This window comes from Vitis vinifera, chromosome 9 (assembly GCF_030704535.1).
Source record: "Vitis vinifera cultivar Pinot Noir 40024 chromosome 9, ASM3070453v1".
Lineage (NCBI taxonomy): Eukaryota > Viridiplantae > Streptophyta > Magnoliopsida > Vitales > Vitaceae > Vitis > Vitis vinifera.
The window spans coordinates 1,378,839-1,400,909 of NC_081813.1; the positions used below are offsets into that span (position 1 = coordinate 1,378,839).

A 22,071-nucleotide genomic window follows, 5' to 3' on the forward strand; every position below is an offset into this window, starting at 1 on the left:
ACAGGACAAGTCCCTCCTTGTTTCTCTTCACACAAACACCGCCCCCTATAATAGAAAACGCGAATTTTTTTTTTTCGATTCTCTGAAAACACTTTCGAAACCTTTCTATCGATCACATCCCTCTTTCTCTTTTTCTCTCTTCGATTTTCGCTGATTATCTTCGTTTCGGGTGTGGCATTGGATCCTTGTGATTCGGGCATCTGATCGTCTCCGAATCCTCAAAAAGCCCTAACTCGAAAACCCTAACTCACTGAGTCCGATCCCTTAATTTTTTTCTTTCTGTGTTCGTGCCCGGAGGAGGTTCAATTAATTATTGGTTGATACAGAGGGTGCTCGGTAAGGATCATTTTTGGTTTGGTCTTCTTGTTTTAGGGTTTAATTTCGTTGGTTGTTAATCGCCGATTCTCTGTTTGGTTGATGAGAAGACTAAGGAAAGGGGAGTAGAGGGAAGGAGAATTTTGAGGGTTAGTTTGATTGAAATTGTCGATGGAGCCAAGCAGTGAGGGGAGGTTTTAGCCTAAGGTTTTCAGAATTATGATTTCTTTTGTTTTCTTGCGTTTTCTCATTGACCAAACGGGTAAAGGGGTTTGTCTGCATGCCATTATTTTCACGAATTAAGCTCGCTTGGCTGAAAACAATTTCATGCATGTTCTATTGAATGTAGGGTCTGTCACAGCTTCATAGGAGAAGGTAAGGTTTTTTGGAATTTTTTAAGCTTATTTTTGCTTTGATATGTTGAAGTACACCTGTAAATGATGTGAAAACTTTTTGAAATATTATTGTTTTTGTTTGTTTAGGTTTATTATGTAATTGTTATTTATTCAGAATCCACTGTAGAAGAAAGATGAACTTTAGTCGAATTTAGAACTTCTAACATCATTTAGAGCTTTGCTGGTGTGTCAACATCTTACTATTGGCTTGGACAAGGGCTATTTGATTGAAAGGGATAAAACAATGATGTATTTGGAAGAATAATCTTTATCTTTTAGAAGCATGAAATACCGCCTTTTTATGGATGAAAACATCCTCCATGAATTTTTTTTTATCCCCATCTCACAGTCAATCACTTTTTGAAAAAAGTACAAGTGTAATTATGTCAGACTGATGTTATATTTACAATTTTCAGTAATTAGAATTTGTTTTTTCAAATGTGGGGATCATCTTGGCACAAATATTTCTTCAGGTAATTAGCCACTATTTTGGTTGCCTATGCTAGAAAAGATGATCACATGACATTGGTCTTTCACACTTGTTCTGCCTTGGTTTATGGGATCATTTATTATGAAATAGAGATTCTTGACAGGTGCCTGCCCTTTGTATGCTTGATAATTATTCTATAATAGTCTTTAGAATGAAAAATCATTCTATACATAGGTCACAAAAGTCATGATGCACTGTGATGCTTACAAGTTATCAATTCATGATAGAATGTGGAAATAGGCTCCTTTCACAAAGGGAAGCTGCTCTTACAAAGGCCTCAGATTACTAGTTATGGTGTAATTCTCTTGTCTGGATGGCTTCTCACCATGGGAAGGAGTAGTTTTTCATTTTCCTTCCCTCTTTTTGGCTATCTCTTGGTGGCTGTTGTATATGTTCTGTATACTTTGGTGCACTCTTTTTGGCTCTTCTAATGCATTTCTTGTTTGCCTATAAGAAAAATGTAGTTCTCTTGTCTGGATGGCCTCTTGGTTTAGCCAAGTAACAGATATAGAATCACAAGTCAGTAGTTATCAAAGATCTCTGCATTCCTGTAGCCATCTCTTCTTATGCAATTCTTACTTACCTATCAAAAAAAGAAAGAAAAAACTAAAAATCCTGTAACTATCTCCTCTCCTCAGAAGCAGGGAATAGGGATGCTAAAAACTTTTCATCATTTATTTGACTAGGAATTTAATGAAATTGAGAACGTATTCATCATGTTGCAGTGTTGCAAATACATGGTTAGAGAGTGATATGAATATTAGGAATTCTTTCATTTTTTTTTTGATAGGAATATTAGGAACTCTTTCATGAATTCACCTCATTATGAATGTCAATGAAGATTGAATTTATGTTAGACAGTTAACTAAATAAATAGACATGAGTTATTTAACTTATATGAAAAACTGGTTAGAATAAAGATTCCAAACAAGAAAGGAAGGAAAAATATATGAAGGAAGGAAAAGATATAAAAAGGAGTGCAGAGCTAGGTTAGAAATAAAGAATTTAAGCCCATAGATATAAAAAGCAAGGAAAAGATATGAAGGAAAACCTGTTCTCAATGTAGGCATTGTCTGAGACTTAAATAATTTTTATTCTTCTATTTGAAACTCCATGGTTTTTTCCTCCTTTTTCTATTAATAAGAAAGAGCCTTTCCCAACCCAAGATATGCTGATCTAGGCTGGAAATGCACTAAATGGGATTGGATAGCATGAAAAACTAGATGAAGTCAACAGGAGGGTCTGAATCCCCATATTCTAGTGGTTTGCTGCTTAATAGGAGATGTGGCAGTCGTAATTGTTAAAACTTACTATGCATGATATGATACATGTTTTTTTATGGAAATCAATACGTATCTCAATCCATATTTTATGATATATATACAATACACAATACGATATGTTATGTTACGATACGACAATACATACATATTTAACTACTTTCTATAATTTTAAAAAAACCCAAATTGATTTTTTTTTTTGTTAAAAGAATTTATTATATTAATCATTTAAAATATACTAAAAGATTAAAAATTGATCATAAAAAGGAAGACATGTTTTTTATGAAAATCAATACGTATTTCAATCCATATCTTATGATATATATACAACACACAATATGATATGTTATGTTACGATACAACGATACATATATATTTCACTACTTTCTATAATTTGAAAAAAACCAAATTGATTTTTTTTTTGTTAAAAGAATTTATTATATTAATCGTTTAAAATATACTAAAAGATTAAAAATTGATCATAAAAAGGAAGAATAGGTAAAATAATCTTATATGAAAAATTATATTCTTGTTGTCAAATGTTGTGTTAGAAATCAAGTTTGAATGTTGACAATGAAAATGATGGTGATTTGTAAATACAAATTTACTTAATATTTTACCTTTTTTTTTTTTTAATTTCTTTTTTGGTGGAAAAGGAATGATGACGAACTTGAAAAACTAGAACTTTGAAGATGACACATAAAAGCATGTATATATATAACACAATAAGTGCATATGCTTAGTTAGAATTTAGAACTAAAAATCATGGCTAAGAATTGAAGAAGTTTATTTTTGTGGATTATATAATGAATCTATATATTAAAGTTATATTTTATTAATTTGAACCTTGTCAAAGCTCTAACATTCAATGTTTTCTTATGATATGATGTAGTTTAATCGGTTATTTATACTCTATACTTCATACTTTCAATAGATATACACTTGTATACATATTTTTTCTATTTATTTTTCACCATTTAAAAAAGCTTACGATATATGATACAGAAAAATAAGCCTGTCAAAAAAAACAAAAAATGATACAGAAAAATAAAATACATTTTACGAGTTAACAACTATCGTAGCAGCAGTAGTGGGCAGTTATGGACCAGTAGTTGCTTGGATCTGTTACAGTATTGTAATTGCTTCGCTGCAGTGCTTCTATGATGTGAATATTCCTGGTATGTTATATTGGTCTGTGAAATGGAATGGGGCTGAACTTACAGACAGCCACTGTTATGTGGAGGTTGTAATGCAATGTTGCTGCAACTTTTTAAAAGGCTGCATAGTGTATGGATGATTTTACTTTTTCTTTTGGGGTGTAAAAGAAGAGAAGGTTTTTTTTTCCTTCCCTCTTGTAATTGGTTTTTTTTCCTTGTCTAGGGGTTTTTCAATTTTTATTAGGTTCACTAAGAAACTATTAATGCATGAACTTTTAGATCTTTTGGTTGGGTGGTTACATCCTTCTCTCTGATTCATGGTGAGTGTCTGATGATGTAGGATGTCTCAGCTCTGCTTTCTTCCGTATTTCCCATGCTTTTGTTTTGGTTTTTGTTTCAGTTGGATTTTCCTCTCTTCTCCTTTGTTAGTATTTTGAAACCTAAAAAATTGTGTATTTATTCCATTTTTGCTGTCTTTGATCAGTTTGGGAATATTTTTTTATCATTTTGTCTGACATGATAACAGCATGCTTCCGGTTTGATTATACTCATGTTACCTTCTTTTCTTTTTTTAAGAAAACAACCTTTGTGTGCTTTCAGAATGATACTATCTTATGTCTTGCTGTTGGATGACAAAATCAGTTCGAAGCTTTATTTTTACTAGAGATATCTTCTGAGGATGAATCTGCAACAAGTTGCACAGCCCAGACCTTTTGCTAACGGATTTGGCCGTCGAAGAGAAATGGGGAGTAGGCAAGATAACAAGTTGCAGTCTGGAAAATCAAACCCCAGCAGGTTACCAAATGCAGGTGAAAATCTGACCTTATTCTTTGTATTGTGTTGGTTTTTTTTCCTTGTAACAGTCATTGTTACAGGTGTTTTTACTGGCACTAAAGGTGGAGGATATGAAAGCTCGTCACGTGATCGACTGGTATATTTAACAACATGTTTTATTGGACTTCCCGTGGAAGTCCAGGTCAAAAATGGATCTATAATTTCTGGAATATTTCATGCAACAAACGCTGACAAGGATTTCGGTATGGTTCAAGAGATTACACAATTGTCCCTTGCATCATAATTTTGTATTGGTTCCCTTGACCTTCTTTCAAAATCCAAGCAATTCTGTTTTCAGCCATTTGCTCATAAAGGTTTTAGCATTCACTTTGCTCATAACTTGCAGGTATTGTTTTGAAAATGGCTCGTTTGACAAAGGATGGTCCTGTCCGTGGACAGAAGGCTATTTCAGATTCTGTCAGCAAGGCTCCTTCAAAGATTTTAATTATACCTGCTAAAGAACTTGTTCAAGTTATAGCAAAGGTTGTGCTATATTTATACATTTCTTCATTCTGGTATACTCTGAATCAAATAAGGTTTTTTCCCTTCTTTTTATAGGCAAACAAAAGATATATTAAAAGTGCCAACCAAAAACAAAGGAGTGGACTCTATGTACACATGGAGACACAAGAGGAGTAACCAATAACCTAGACAAAAAATAAGCAGCACCGACTACAAAAACAAACTAAAGCTGCTATCCACAATTTAGATCATCAATAAAGTCTAATTGGGAAGCACAATCCCTTCCCAACAATATTCTAGACCAATCCATAAGAGAGCTAATAAGGGATTCTTTTAGCTGAAGGTTGTTGAGCTCCACACAATCAAAGGTTCTTGTATTTCTTTCTTGCCACATACACTAAAACAAACAAAGAAGGGCCTAATCACTATTTCTCTTATCTTTGCACGCTGCTCTTCAACTTGCGAGTTGCACTTTTCTCTTCAAAGTGACTCGCCCACAAGAAATCTCTTTGATGTTTTTCTACCCTTCTTTTCACCTTCACGAGAATCAGAAAAAGGGACATGAAATATAGTTGATTCAAGTAAGTTTCAAACGTTTAAGAACATAAATATTTTATCCAAGAACTTGCCAGTAGTCTGTGATGTAGATAGTTTTGGTTGAAGTGGTAAATAAATTTATATCTTGTATTTGTTGGATGAAGTGGCTACTATCATTCTCCTAATTCCTTGATTGTTGCGATCTAATTGAGTTATTCAATTGTGCCAGGATGTGTCTGTAACCAGGGATGGGTTCTCAAATGAACTCCAACAGGATAAACTACAGGACATTATGCTAGACTCCATCATTTCTCAATCTCGCCATATTGAGATGGAAAGAGAGCTTGAACGTTGGGTCCCTGATGAAGATATTCCTCAATGTCCTGAATTAGAAAAAACATTTGATGGTCCTTGGAAAAGGTTGTTACCGCAACCTTTTTTTTCCCTTGTGGGGTTGGTTTCTCCAGATATCTTGATAAATGTTGTAGTAGATTAGTGACTGTATACTTGACTACGATTACAAACACATCTCAACTTTGCTTATAGTTTCAATTATCAGACTATGTTTGATGTTTTCAACTTTCAACTACCTATAAAAAAACAGTTTTCAACTTTCAACTGTTGCCTTGTTCTAGATCTATGTTTTCTGTGATTTTATCAATGTTAGTTGGTCTATTCAAAACCGTTTAGCATTCCCCCCTTTAAATAATATCATGGGAACACATAAATGTGCTTTGTTTATGAGTTTCTTTATCTTTTCTTGTGTCTATGTCGTATGAAATATGTTAGTACATTGTTGGAAAAGAATAAGGGTTTTGTGGCATTTTGGATTTTTGTTTGAGGTGAATTGTTGGTAATGGAACATGGGTTCTGTGGCATTTGTGATTTTTCATTTTTGGTTTTTTGTGGGGGTCAAGAAGTAGAGAAGAATGATTCTTTTCAGCTGGTTTGGGGGCATTGGGGATTGGTGAATGAAATGAAGGTGATGAAGAAAGGGAATTTCAGAGTTGATTACTGGGTTTTAAGGACTGGTACAGTTGGAATGAAAAATTATAGAGGAAGTGATTTAATAGGCTGTTAAAGCTGAGAACGGGCTGGAGGCAGGGTTGCGGGGCAGGTGTGTTCTATGAGTGGAAAGAAATGATTCCTTTTGGCTGGTTTGGGGGCATTGGGGATTGGTGAGTGAAAGGAAGGTGATGAAGAAAGGGATTTCATAGTTGATTATTGGGATTTGTTGGATGGGATTGTGAGATTTATTTTTTAGTGGGATTCTTGGAAATGTATAGTTGGGGTGACATAGAGGAAGTGATTTGGTAGGCTGTAATACTAATACTTTGAATGCTGAGAATTCTTCTAATAGGGTCAATGGCAATGGGTCAAGGTTTGAAGTATTGAGAAGCGAGGCATATGTAATATTGGAATGGGTTCAAATTATTAGAATTTGGGTTGAAAGAATGTTGAGGAAGACATGGATTTGGCATTTGGGTTGTCTGGTACAAGGATCAATTCATGAGAACAGTTTCAAAGCTGGTTTTATGTCTTGAGAATTGATGAACTTGGGGCTTGTTGGTTTCTTAAACTCAGAGGTGTTGAAGTTTTTGGCATCTTTCATGAAGTTTTCTTCTGAAATTAGTGTCAAAGTAGAAGAGACAACTAGCAGACTTATCAATATTTGGACGACTGGATATGCAGTTTGAACAGCTCCATTCCTTTGATAGGATCTTAAATATAGAAATTTACCTGTCACTTATAAAAAAAAAAAAAAAAAAAAAGAAATTTACCTGTCAGAAAAATGTAATGTCTTCACTTCTGCACTAGCTTGTTGTTAAAAGGAGTGATGCGGTTCGAGGTGTGTGCACTAAAAAGACCAGTGAAATAAAAAAGGGGAAAAAAGGAACATGGGTTGTGCATCAAGAAAATATCTGTTGGTGTTTGATTTATTGAAAAAAATAGTCCTATATAGAGTGGAATGGCCAAAGAGGCTGCATATTGCTGTCCCAAATAGTTGGAATGTGAAATAGTTGAGTTGTACTCAATATCGATATTCTATAATTTTTAAACATCCAGGTCATTTAATTGCAACCTCGTGGTCTCGAGCTGTCTGTTTTGTATATAGAATCTGATACTGTTATTAACTTTTGTATTGTTTTTCTTTTATTAGGGGCTGGGATCAGTTTGAAATAAATAAAAAATTGTTTGGAGTAAACAGCACCTTTGATGAGGAGATTTACACAACGAAACTTGACAGAGGTCCTCAAACGAGAGAGTTGGAGAAGGAAGCTTTAAGATTAGCAAGAGAAATTGAGGGAGAAGAAACCCATGATCTTCACTTAGCAGAGGTGAGATTACCTTGATATCAGTTTCTACCATCTCTTAAATCCTTTTTATTGATCTCTCCAAATTTTTTACATCTCTCATGTTGATCTATATGTCAGGAAAGAGGCCTTCACCTTCATGCAAATTTTGACATTGATGAGGAGGCAAGATTTTCATCAGTTCTTAGGCGGGTTGATATTAGTGAAGACAATGAGGATGGAATGTTGGATTCGCACAATGATGAAACCTTTGGAGGTTCCTCTGGTTTGGCTATTGGCAGGCACTTCGCTGATTTGACCACTGGGAAAAGCAGTGATGTGGCTCAAGTATCATCAAGCTCTTCATCTGTGGTAGTTCCTTAAACATTTAGTTTCTTCATATGGAATTTCAGTTATCTTGGTTAGTGGTAGGTTCTTGTTCTGGTCAGATTCTACTCAGTTCAGTTTTGTCATGTAGAGCTGTGGTCCTATCACCTATGCTAACTTTTCCAAAGCTTATTTGATAGGATAGGCTAGGCCCAATTGATGTGAGGTGAAATTGGTATAAGCTGAGTCTGAACTAAAGATTTCAATTTTTGCTTCTACTTGAGTTAGGCTCGGCCTGGTTCAACAGGATCTGATTAACAGGCCTACCTCCTTTTATTTTATTTTATTTTATTTTTTATTTGGAAATTTTCTTTCATCATACCTTTCTTCATTTTGGCATTAATTTGAAGTGTTTGGGACTTTTTACCATGTTTGTTGTCTTTTGTTGTGAAACTGGACATGTGCTGCATTTTGCTCAGCTTGTGAAGAAGTTTGTTAGCAACAGTTGAACTCTATTGCGCTTGGTTGGACTTCTCTACCTTCATCATTTATAATGCTATCATCTGTGCCACTTCAATGCCTTTGAACTATTTCTGAACTTTAGTTAGTTTAATGTCACTATAGATCCATTTTTTTGGTGTTGTCATCAGTTCATAGGTCTTTTTTGCTACTTGATTTCTGTTTTTGTTCTTTAAATTCATGTTGATCATGATAGTTCTCTTACTGTTCGATCTACCTGTTTATTTAGTTCCTTAAATCTCTATTTGTCCTTGTTTGGGAACCTTGGGATCAGTAATAGTGTCTACTTCTGGTTCTTTGGGTCCTCGTGCTCTTTGATTATGGAATCTTAGGATCAATCATGTGTCTGCTTCTAGTTTTTTGGGGCCCTTGATCTCTTTTGTTTATGATACCTCAGGATAATGTGTCTTTTTTCTTCTCTCAGATAGTTAGGCTATGTTTAGGGCACCTTTTGGAAGGTTAAAAGGAGCATTTTGATTGGAAAAAGGCTGTTTCACTGTGTGTTTGGTTATATTTAAATCACCCTTTGAGTTAAAAACATTAGGACTTCAAAGGATGCAGAAGGTATAATACTGAACATTTTCCAAAGAGCTTCAAGAAGTTAGAATTTCTTTTTAAAAAAAGTTCATTTCAATGGACATCTATTAGCTTATAAATTCTATAAAATGATATTTATAAATTTTATGAAATGACAAAATTTCGCATTTCCTCAGCTGGTAAGTTGTTCTAAAAATGGGGTAGCCAAAGACTCAAAAATCTCTTTTCTGGTAACTTCTGTACATATAGATCTTTTAAAAAAGTACTTTATTAGAAGCTACATCTATACAGAATGGGGCTTCAGTATTTGAGATGCCCTTGGCTTCTGTAGTTAAGATTGTCATCTTCTTGGTCAAGTTTGTGGCTCTTTGATGGAGGAGGACCACTATCATCCTGGTATTGTACATTCTAATAAAATTTCGTTAGGAATTAATACAAAATTTTGCAAATTAGGTTCCTATCTAACTCTACTAAGGTAGTTGTTGGTAATTTTTTTTTTTTTGTTGTGGCTACTACAACCAAAGAGAAGATATTGGCGTAGATGACCCATCTGTTGTGCATTCTTAGCGTGTAATTACTGCGTAATACTCTTTTTGTATCTGTTTCTTTTGGTTTTTATTTTCCTTTTATTGACATGCAGGATGAAGCACAATCATCTCAGTCTGGTACCGGCTTGGACTTATACCACTCTGGCTCTCATGATCATGCTAGACATTTGGCTTTGGACAGCCAAAGCAGGTTTCTTATATTTTTGCTTATATATATTGATTTTTCTCTTCCCCTAGGGGTAAAATAAACTGCTTGTATTGCCATGAGAAGGGATTTCTGAAAGATGGTAACAAATTATTTTCTTTATTTCCTAAAACTCATCTGAAATTTGTAGGGTTCAAGAAAACCAGTTCAGCGAACAGCAGGTAGGAAATAATCATGCTAAGGAGTTTGTAGAGAAGCAAACAGTGAGTTAAAATTTGACTGCTATATATTCCACTTACAATGTCACATGTGCCTTGTGTGATTGCTTCCAGTTTGGTTGTTTTTGAGTAGTTCCTGATACCCTTATTGTTTGTTTCTGTCCATACTTATGCAGTTAGCTGAGGAAGCTCAAACCTCAAAATCGGAAGGTAAGTGAACTTTTCTGCCAATGCCTGCATATCAATTGATGAAAAGTATAGTTACCTGATGGAGACATTAGGTTGAAGACCTAAAAATGTTTCACATTAGACATCCTAAGTATACTACCTCACTGTCTTGGTGCTGGTACCAAGCCTTGCTTATGAGGTGTTTTGCCCCTTATTATTATTATTATTGTTATTATCCTCATCATCATCATCCCTGTTCTTGTTATTCTTATCATTATTAGTGTTATTACTACAACTGTTATTGGTATTGTTGTTGTTGCTGTTATTCACAAAACTCGCTCTCTCTCTCTCTCTCTCGTGAATATGTGGTGCTAAGTCTTGGCCTAGCTAGCCTCAATCAAGTTCACATAGGCAACAATGGAAGATTAGAACACACAATGATTATGAGAGAGAAAACTCCTAACCTGTATAGTCACTCATCATACAAGATTATAAAATTGGTGAGTGTTTCAATACTTAGCTACACAGAGAAAATCCCCTCAATTTCATAGACTTATATATGTATATGACTAGTGACCCCCACACATGTACCTGCCCATTTGAATTCTAACAGCCCATTTGAATTCAAAGGAGTCAGTGGTTGGAGTTAGTTTAGTAGGCAGGTTATATAAGCTTCTAGCCAAAGTTGCTGGTTGATAGGCTTAAGAGGGTTGTTGGTAAGGTAGTATATGATTTTCAGCATGCTTTTCTAGAAGAGAGGCTAATTTTAGACACGACCCATGCAGATGAGGCACCATTGATTAAAGGATAAAGAGTGCCACGCTTGGATTCATTTGTAAACTTGCCATAGAAAAAGCTTATGATCATGTTAATTGGAGCTTCCTTTTTGAAGTCATGGAGAAAATGGGTTTTTGGCGGAAGTGGGCAAGTTGGATGAAGTGGTGTATGTCTTTTGCCTCGTTTTTGGTTTTAGTAAATGGGACCCTCATTGATTTCTTCGAAAGCATCGGGGATCTGAGACAAAGGGACCTCCTCTCCCCATATTTATTTGTCTTAGTGATGAAGGCTTTCATTTGATTGCTAGTGGAGACAAGGGAAGGGAGTTTCATCTCTGGTTTTGTGGTGGTAAGGAGGGTCGAGGTAGAGTTGAGGTGACTTAGCTAATATATTTTGATAATACTATCAGTTTTTACGAGGCTAATGAAGAACAATTGATGTATTTGAATTGGACTCTCATGTGGTTTGAGGTGATTTTTGGGTTGAAAGTGAATATGGAGAAGATCGAGCTCATTCCAACAAGGAGGGGGATTGACAATTTGTAAGACTTGCAAGAGAATTGGCTTTTTGGGTGGGGTTTCTTACTTCTACTTATTTAGGTCCTCCTTTGGGAGCCCATTTCAAATCTATAGCTATGTACTTATCAAAAAATAAAATAAAATAAAATAAAATAAAATCCAAATTTATGGCTAGGTGGGATGTGTGGGAGAGATTTAAAAAATGATTAGTCTTGTGGAAAAGATAATACTTGTCGAAATGGGGGAGATTCACTCTCATAACAATACAAGCTAGCTTGCCTATCTATTGCTTGTCATTTATTGGGGATTCCTAGAAGGGTAAGTTTAAGGCTTGAGGAGATCCAATGAGACTGTGGGGTGGTGGAGTTTTAGAGGTATAACCTCCCTAGTCATTCGGTCCAAAGTGTGTGTGGATAAGAAAAAAGAAGGTTTGGGCATTAAGAATCTCTTTGTTCTCAACACTGTGTTATTGAGCAAGTGGGGTTAGAGATTTGCCTCGAAAAGGGACTCATTGTGGAAGTGAGTGATTGTTGTGAAGTTTGTGGAGGAAGGGGCAGGTTGGAATTCGGGGTGCCTAGGAAAGGTTATGGTGTTGGTTTTTGGAAGGCTATCAAAAAAAGGTGGGAGGTCTTTAAAAGAATAGTTTGTTTCAATGTTGGGAATGGGTGGAGAATTTAATTTTCATTGGACAAGTGGTGTGGCAATGCTTTGCTAATGGATTCTTTCCCCACCTTATTTGCCATAGCCAGCTTAAAGGAGTTGTGGGTAGTAGATATGTGGGAGCAAGATGGAGGGACGGGTCATTGGAGTCCCTGTTTCTTGAGATAGTTCCATGATTGGGAGTTAGAGGTAGTGGAGGCCTTCTTGTGAACAATTCAAAAGCATTTGGTAAGACATGATATTAAGTATAGAATGCCTTGGCTGGTTTGAAGGAGCTGCCAGAGTGCTTAAAGGATTTCCTGTATGTGGTTATTTGGAAATCATGGGTTGTTAAGAGTTGGCTATTTGTTATTTTTAAAAATGGGAAAGGATCTTGACATTCAGCCGTTTGAAAAGCAGAGGGGTGTCTTTGGTATGTAAAGGGAAGGAGGAATTCATCGTTCACATGCATTTTCATCGTGTTACAACTAGAATTTTGTGGTGGTTGGTTTTTTGTTATTCAGGTTGCAGTAGGGGATGCATTCTTCAAATAGATTGATGTTGCTAAGTTGGAATGGGTTTCACATAGGAAAAGGTCTTAATGGGTTTCATGTATGAAAAGGTGCAAGAGAGCTTGGTTGGCTGGCCCATTGTTTCTTTTATGGACTATTTGGTGTGAAAGAAATCAGAGAGCTTTTGAAGATGTGGAAATCTCAGATCAATAACTTAAATCATTTTTTATTCATATGTTTATGGAATATGTTAGGCATCATAAAGAAGGAAATACTGTCTATGGTCAATTTTGTCGATTTGTTAGAAGCCAAGTGGATGTGGATAAGTGTTGTGTCCTTTGAATGCTTTCTTTCTTTGTTTGTTTCTATTCGCACCCTTTGAATGCCTTAGCCCTATCCTTTTATATCATCTTTATTTTTTCATTTATATTTTTTTATACGTGCTTATAAAAAAAATATAGGTTATTTATTTATTTATAGACAAAGAACAAAATATGTTAAGAAGAGGCGCCATAAGAGCAACTCAAGATATACAATACCTGTAACCAAAAGAACATAAAAAGGAAAAAGAACAATCAAATGGAAAAGGCTAAAACAACCTTAACAAGAGCCCAACCAATTAACAAAACTAGCTAAAGTTAGAGGATAATTATCTATGCACAACTTTAACTCTGACCAAGGGGAGTAAGCAAAAGAACCTTTTTGTCTCTAGATCAAAAGCATGTCATCATCGAATGCCATTCTATTCCTTGCCTTTCACGCTATCCAAAAGATGTGTAAGAGAGCTACTTTGCAAATTTTCTTACGCTTTTTGCCCACAAAAGAACCATGCTAACCTAGTAGAGTTTGTTTGACCAACGAAGGAAGCACCTAAGGCACCCTGAACATAATAAAGAGCAATTCCCATAAATTGTTTTAACACGGTGAATAGGTAGGTGATCTATGGTCTCTTCATTCTCATGGCACATATAATATCTATTTGTTAGGGCCCACCCTCTTTTTTGAACTAGATCCAAGGTTAAGGTTTTACCCCATGTTGCCTCCTAAGCAAAAAAGCTAACCTTAGGCAGCATTCATGAGTTCCAAATGCATTTTGAAGGGAAATAAACGGAGTTGCTTGACTCTAAGGGGTTGTATAGAGATCTAATAGAAAACTTGCCACTCTCTGATTTAGTCCAAAGTACCATGTCTTCTAGATCCCCACACACTCTCTTCTCATGCAACCACATAAAAAAGCTCTCCACAACATCCACCTCCCAATCATTGAAAGGTCTAGTGAAGCATGAATTTCATCCCTCCCTCCCCACTTCAACTGAGGAGTCCCAAATATCCTCCTCTCACGACTCTTCTGAGTTTGCTAAAGCAAACAAAGGCGGGAAGGACACACACTCATTATCCACTAAGAAAGAGATCCTACTACTCACAAGATCTCAATCCTTCTTTATTGCTTTTTACAACTCAACACCATACACTTCTCTCACTTCCCGAGAAAACCACCCCCTCTTTCTTCCTCATACTTTCCTTTATTAGCTTGATTCCAAAGGGTCCCTCTTTCATTAACAAATCTTTAATTCCATTTACAAAAGAGAACCTTATTGAGAGTTGAAAGACACTTGAAACCAAAACCCCCTTTCTTCTTGTCTAAGCAAACAATTGCCCATCTTACTAGATGTGGTGTTCTCTCTAGAGCCCTACCTCCCCAAATAAAGTCCCTTTGAATCTGTTCTAGCCTCAATCTAATTGATCTTGGCATGCATAACAAAGACAAATGTTTTTTTGATTAGTAAAAGTATTGTATTAAGAAGAGCTGCTAAAATAACAGACCAAGATGTACATAGATAAGGACACTCACCCCCTTACAGCTGAAATAAAAAAATGTTCAAACAAAATGTACAAAAAACAACCCCTCTCTTAATGGGAACCCACCCAATCAATGAAATCTATTAACATTGAAGGATCATCTTTTATAAACAATTTGGTCTCCAACCAAAGTAAATAAACAAAAGAAGCTTTCAGCCTTTACATGGACAACACACCTTCAAAGGCAATTCTATTCCATGCTTTCCAAACTGGTCAAAACAAGCATAAAGGGCCCACTTTCCAAACTGTCTTACGCTTTTTGCCCACCCAAACCCCATTCCATCCCAAGAGGGTTTCCATTTCCGAGGAAGGAAACACCCAATACACTCCAAACAATGTGAAGAACAACTCCCACACATCCCTTGTCTTTTCGTAATGGAGAATAATAAACTTCTCATGCGCTTGGCACAAAAAACATCTATTTGCTAAAACCCATCCCCTCTTTTGAATTTGGTCCAAAGTTAGAACTTTTCCTCATGAAGCTTCCCAAGCAAAGAAACTAACTTTTGGCTGCACACGAGTTCCATATTATATTCATTGGGATATAAATTGATGAGTCTGACTCTAAAGCTTTGTAAAGGGACTTTACCAAGAAGTTGCCATCTTTCGACTCCAACCGCCTTACCCTATCCTCCTCATCCAAAAACACTCTCTTTCCACACAAGCGCCCCAACCAGTTTCCTCCCTCATCCAACTCCCAATCATTGAAGGGCCTAGTGAAACGAGGGTTCCAACTCCCTCCCCTTTCCCCACTTGCTGAATCGGTCTTTACATCTTTTACCTAAGCCTCTTTGGGAGCAGCTAAGGCAAAGTGCTTCGAATTAGGGTAGTTTTCCCTCCTTTTGGAAATGTGTTGTCTCTTCCACATGGTCAACCTTCTGTGAAACCTCTCTTTCACACCATCCCAAGCTTCCACTAATTTAAACAATGCACCAAAGGGAGGCCCAAGTAAGTGGACGAAAGACTACCCACCTTGCATCCAAACTCATACGCAAGGTCATCAATATTTTCCACCCTTCCTACAGTAATTAATTCACTTTTATCCAAGTTTATTCTCCATCCCAAAATGGCCTTAAACCACATAAGCAAGCAGCAAAGGTAGGTTATCTTATCTTGAGAGGCTTGGCAAAATATCAGGGTGTAATACGCAAACAACAAATGAAAAATCTGAACCCCTTCTCCGCTCCTTCCTTTCACTTTACAGCTTGATAAAAAACCTCCATCCATTGCCCTTTTTAAAAGGCAACTGAATGCCTCCGTTGATAAAATATTGGTACCATGACATGAAATTTGCATAGTGTTGATTGTAAGTATGGATATATCAAATTTAAAATTTAATGAAATAAAAGTTTATTTAAACATTAATATTCAATATGCATATTTTATTATTGACCAATATTACTAATTTTATTATAAAATATGCATATTGAATATTAATGTCTAAATAGAAATTTTATTTCATTAAATTTTAATGTTTTGCAACACATTAAATTACATTTAATACTGACAAGATGATCTATGATGTTCAAAAGTACTTTAAAATGTTAAAAAAATTGGAAGTGCGCGATTGTTTTTTGCCCTTTTTTATGTAGTAGTTTTAAAAAAAATATTTGTAATCATGTTTACAAGTTCATACTTGAATTTAAAACATAAATGAGAACATCTTGAGGATATTATTATAGTGATTTTTATATTTGCAATATGTAATTTGATGAAATTTGAATATGTATATTAACATAATTAAAATTTATTTATTATTTTTGTTGTAGGAGGTGGTTGAATTTTTTTGTCTTGGAAACTGACCACAGGGACAAAAACAATAATATATGTTTAATAAGTGATGTGTTATAAATAACACTTTGGTATGATGGTACTTATCATAATTTCCTCATAGGAAGTGCTAATTTTTTAGTGCTAATTTTTTATATTACCAAAAAACGAGCGAAATATTGTGATAAAATTGGATAAATATCACGATAAATTGCCATTTTCGATATTACCAAAAATGGGCAAAATATCATGATAATGTTGGAGAAATATCGCAATAAATTCTTGAAGTGAACGGCCTAGATTCAATATCACTAATATTTGAAAAATTGGTAAAATATATTGATAAAATCAGAGAAAATTCCCATGTTTCCTTTGGTTGGTGCCAAAAATTGGCCCAAAATTCTATGATTTTTTCTGGCATTTGCATCCTTGCTTGCATGTGCATGGCAAACAGCCTTCTTGTCTTGAGCCCAAGAAGCATGTCTAGCCTACATCTGTTGCCAACCTTATAATGCTCAGTTTGCCCAACATCTTGTGTTGGCTCAACACCCTGCATTTTCTCAGCTCACAGCCTAGTGTTGTCTCAGCCCATGGCCTTTTATTGCCCCACCCCATGGCCTAACATTGTCACAGAATAATTGATATTAGTTGAAAGAAATTAGCTTGTTCTTATTCTTATTATTGTTATTATTATTATTTTGATGATTGGGAATGGGGTTGGATGGTTGTGTAATGGGCTAGTCTTAATATTCAGAGTTAAAGTGATGTAACATGGACTCTCAAGAACAAAGAACCAAGTTGCAGCAGAGAGCAAGTTTTCAATATGAAGGTGTGGTGCACAGTCTTAGGACAAGTCAAATAGTTAATATTTGGTTAAATAAAACTACCTTTTGATGTTTTTGGCCTAAAAATTAGCAACAAAACCTTATTTTGCTCAATTAGACATTGGATGCATTTAGGGTGGACTCTCAAACAAAGGACCAAGTTACAGAAGTATTGAGTTGCAACATAGAGAAGTTTTCAATATGAAAGACCAAGACAAATTGTACCAAAAAATGAGGTGCATAGGCTTAGGTCAAACTAAGTAATTAATGTTAGTAAAAAGAAAGGGTTTAATACACTTTACCCCATCAACCTATCCCGTGTTTTGCGCATTGCTCCTTTAGGTTTAAAATCGAACACATTGCATCCCATGCTTCTTAAATTACAGCACTTTGCCTTGATTATTGAACGGTGTTAGTTTTAGTGGATGGAAATGTTACGTGTTGTGCACGTGACTGATGAATGAAGGGTAATCTGGAAAATTTCAGCCCCAAAAAAGCCTGAAACAGGGAGCTTCGTCTTCATTCTTCATTCAAAGCCCTAACCCATTGAAGCCTTAAAAGCCCCAAGAAATTCAAAGCCCTATAATCCGGGAAGTAGAGCTTTGTGAAGAAATGCAGTTGCAAGAGTAATGGAGGATCCTCTGTTCATTGCTATTGTGGTAAGGAGGCCCGTCTTATGAAATCTTGGCTATTGTGAAGAGACACCTTTGAAAAGGAAAATTCTTAGCTATGAAAAGGAAACCCTAAACACCTAAATTTATTCCCTTTCATGAAATTTCTCAACTATGAAAAGGATACTGTAACTTTAAACACCTCAAATTTATTTTTCCCAAATTTAATTAGTTATCAAACCAAAACCCTAACCCTAAACACTCAAAATTTTATCAGTTATTCTCTTTGCTGATATTTTCCTAGCCATTAAAAAAGAAAAAATTCAAGCAAAACATTGGAAGAAAAACGAAATTTACTGTTAAAATCCATTCCAATCGAACTCTCAGCCCTTTGATGTATGCATTGGGTATTTAGGGCTTTTAGGGTTTCAATGGGTAGGGCTTTGAACGAAGACGGAACTTGAGAGCTGTTTGGGGCTTTTTTGGGGCTAAGATTTTCTAGATTCACCCTTCATTCGTCAGTTATGTGCACAACATGTGACATTTTCCATCCACTAAAACTAACACCGTTCAACGATCAAGGCAGAGTGCTACAATTTAAGAAGCATGGGGTGCAATGTATTCGATTTTAAACCTAAAGGGGCAATGTGCAAGACACGGGATAGGTTGAGGGGGCAAAGTGTATTAAACCCAAAAAGAAATTGTCTTTTGATGTTTTTGTTTTACAACTTTACAATAAAACTTGTTTTCCTCAATTAGCATTCCTCAACAGAAGTCTAGTTCAAAGCTAGGAGATCTCAAAATACTAAAGAAGTTTCTTGGAGCACTTTGAGAATCTTATACCAAATGTTATAAAATTCCTAGATAGGATTTGGATGGATTAAGGACCTTTATTTGATGAAGATTAAGTATTTTTTTTGGGATAATTTTAGATCATTCAAGGAAAATGAAAAGTTGATGGAGGAGAGGGAAGAGATTAAAAAGAGAGATGAAAGGAGGAGGAGGGGGGGGAGAAGAGGAATAAATGGGAAGAACACATGGTAGGTTTTACATTTTTGTTGGTTTCTGAACCACTTCAACCAAGCACACATGCCCAATGTGACAAAGGAAGAAGAAGCATCTTGGATTATTTTCATTTAGTAAATTTTTTTGTTTCTGATAAAAAAGAAAACATTCTTAAAGTGCTAACTGATGAAGGGTGGAAAGCTTACTTCAAGACCAGTTCTTAATTGAATTCTAATTTACTTTCAAGTAGGATAGTTACTTTGTTTTCTTTGGTGCAAATTGGTACTGGTTATTGTCTGGAAATATGAATTGATGCTAGTTAAATTTGCATGTGGAACTTTTCCATAATCAATATTTAATATTTAGATGATTGTTAGTCTTGAAAATTTGAACTTACTTTATTATCTATGGGGGAATTTTTGATGCAGATTTACAATCATTACTGGATGCAAAGAAAGATGGATCTGATAAAGGGGGACTATCCCCTAATGCCACCGCATATGCTCCATCTCATGGTTCATCAAAAAGTCAGGAGAATATGGGTTCCCCTGCTGAAGTCTCAGAGGGTCCTGTATCTGCCAGAACCATGGGAGAAACACAATCTGTAAACTCTCGTGGACGACCTAGTAGCTCAACGTCATCTGCTTCAGATTGTGTAGGTGCTACCCCAGCTTCAATTGGTCCCGGTTTGTCACCAAGCTCATCAGTGGGTTCATTATCTTCAGAAAAGTCAACACTGAATCCCCATGCTAAGGTGGGATAGATTTTATCTTTTGTTGTGCTTCTTTTTTTTTTAGTTTAGATGTACTGAACTTAAAGTGCATTTTTTTGTTATTTGACCAAAAAAATATACATATCACTCTTATAAATATCTATACAAGCACCTATCATTTACTCTTATAATATACTTTTTTGCTAATCTCATTTCCATTGTTTTTTTGGTTTTTAACATTGCTATCAGGAATTCAAACTCAATCCCAATGCAAAGAGTTTCATCCCATCTCAAACACCTGTAAGGCCGCCATCCCCAGTGTCAGATGGTTCATTCTATTTTCCAACTAATGTTCCTGCCATCCCACATATGCATGTGCCTGTGGGGGTTGGGGTAAGTGCAGCAAGACAAACCAATATGTTTTGTTCCTTACTTAGCTTTCCTCAGCTTGAACTTCAAATCTAAGTGCTATCTAAGGTTTTTGATGGGACATTTTGAAAGTTAAAACAATGCTGCACCTTTCGTCGTTTAACTATTTGCTTGTTTGATTGTCATTTTGTCAATGTCAAACCTGTAGGTGAAACTTGCTAATTTGTCATCTTGATTTACTTATAATGGCAATGTCTGATGGATGGTATTATCATCTCTTTTCACATTGATGCTATTTCTGTGAAACTATCTCTCTTCCTTTTTGGTTCTATCTGTTGGAAATGAAGTTTGTAGAGAATGTCTCTTATTGTGTTCTAAATTTTGTCCTAGGGTCACCTGTTAATGGAGAGTGTTGCTTATCATGCAACTTAATTTTTCTTTTTCCTTTTTCCCCTGGAACTCCATGATGGATCTAGGTATGTGAAAGTAAGAACATGGTCTACAATAATTGTCACTGGAGTGGAAGGTGATACCCTCAATAGCCGTTCTATGAAGAAATCTGCCTTTTTTGTAGAGTGGCATTTAATGAAAAGCATAAAAGTATTTGAATCATTTTTAAGAAAAGAAATGGTCACTTTTATATAATTCCTCCAATGGGTGATAACATGTTCTCATCTTGATTTTTACTTATATTATGCTGTATGATATTGTTAATATTTTCTTTATTGGTGGGTGTGGTTTGTTTGAATCTTAATCCATTGCTGAATTTCATGATGTTCATAGATTGGACACTCATTTTCTGGACACCAGCCTGTCATATTCAATCCACAGGCTGCACCAATTCAATCACCACAAACATATTTCCATCCAAATGGACCTCAAGTAAGTAATTGTTGCTTTAAAACATCCTACTGGAGAGACCCAAGAAATTCTCTTGTAGATATTAACTAATCACATTCATCATATTGCAGTATGGCCAGCAGATGTTTTTTGGACACCCGAGGCAGGTCTTGTACATGCCAGGCTATCCCCCTGTAAGAAAATTGTCATATCTAATAATTTTATATTGGATTAGTTGTTCAAAACTTAATATATGTTGCTGTGGATAATCGTACTTTCCATTGAGATGCATGGAAGTTGCTTTTTATGTCTTAATAATCCCCAAGGAATTGGTCGCTTTCTTTAAAAAGTGACACATAAATTTCCATTTGTCAAAATACCAGCTGGTACTTTTTCACATCCTCTTGCCTTCATTAAAATGGTTGAAGATAAACAGTGAGGAGATGCATTTATACCCTACCAAGTGTTAGTGGGGTCCCCTTTTTTTTTTTCTCCTCTTCTTACTGAAATCAGTATCCAAATGAAGTGTTAGAAAAGTTGTTTTTTTTCACATAAATGTTAACAGGTACAATTCTCATGTTCTTAGGCTATACACCTGACTATATTTTGTAAATCCATGGATTGGGAACAGATTTCTGTTTCATTGTTTCCTTTTGTCCTGCAACTCCAGCACCAATTATAAGCAACTGATGCAAATTGAGTTCATTTTCTTGACAGGAAATGCCATACAAAGGAAGAGATTTTTAGTTGGTTGATTGATCATATTCTCAGCAGTGATGCTTGCAAGGAATAAGCTTCTCAGTGGCTGCTTGGAGCAATTTTCCCAGAAAACAAAACCCAGCAGTCCATGACGATCCAGTAGGGTCCCGACCTATCATCAGGAAAAGTTGATTCTGGGATTTAATTTCATGACCCTGTAAACTTTTCGCCCATACCATGACTTGGGATTTCTCAGTTTTCTTGAACATGTACCTTTCATTTAACTGTTTTCATTTCGATAAAGGTAAATCTGAGATTAACTCAGGGACCAAAATTAGTTAGACATTCTCTGATTGATTACTCATCATTTGACCTCCTATGCCCCACCAAATACAAAAAAGGGTTGAGGGGAAATTAAACTCTCTGCTCTGACCAGGTTGTGCCTATTACCTCAATAGTCCATAGCAGAGCAGCCATAGGGGATGGCCTATGTTGTATCTCTTAAGCTTATACTGGATTTACAGAGGCCATGAAAATTTTAGGTTCTTGTTTCGCCCCCCCCCCCCCCCCTAATGAGAGGCATGACTTCCTCAACGGTGCTGGTCTTGTTAGGTTGTTTCAATACTCTTTTTTCTTTAATGCAAAGTAGTATTATTTTCTGTGTGAATCATGTCTCCATTATTTTTCATTTGTGAATTGCCCATGTTAG

General features: G+C 35.7%; 1 protein-coding gene across 14 annotated transcripts; it reads left to right on the plus strand.

Annotated features, from left to right (window-relative positions):
* LOC100265239 (polyadenylate-binding protein-interacting protein 4) lies at nt 1-22,029 on the plus strand. 14 transcript variants are annotated; one of them, XM_059739429.1, is made up of 16 exons: nt 26-336; nt 665-690; nt 4,238-4,446; nt 4,534-4,674; nt 4,818-4,954; nt 5,700-5,890; nt 7,632-7,809; nt 7,906-8,136; nt 9,788-9,885; nt 10,031-10,103; nt 10,235-10,268; nt 19,171-19,496; nt 19,704-19,847; nt 20,607-20,705; nt 20,795-20,857; nt 21,381-22,029. In XM_059739429.1, the coding sequence occupies exons 3-16, from the start codon at nt 4,317-4,319 to the stop codon at nt 21,408-21,410; spliced, it is 1,875 nt and encodes a 624-aa protein (XP_059595412.1). In that variant the 5' UTR covers nt 26-336; nt 665-690; nt 4,238-4,316; the 3' UTR covers nt 21,411-22,029. The 14 variants fall into 14 exon arrangements, with proteins under 14 accessions (XP_010654475.1, XP_059595414.1, XP_059595411.1 ...); XM_059739430.1 differs by having other exon boundaries at nt 4,280-4,446; XM_010656174.3 differs by having other exon boundaries at nt 27-336; nt 4,513-4,674.
* Nucleotides 22,030-22,071: the final 42 nt, after the last annotated feature.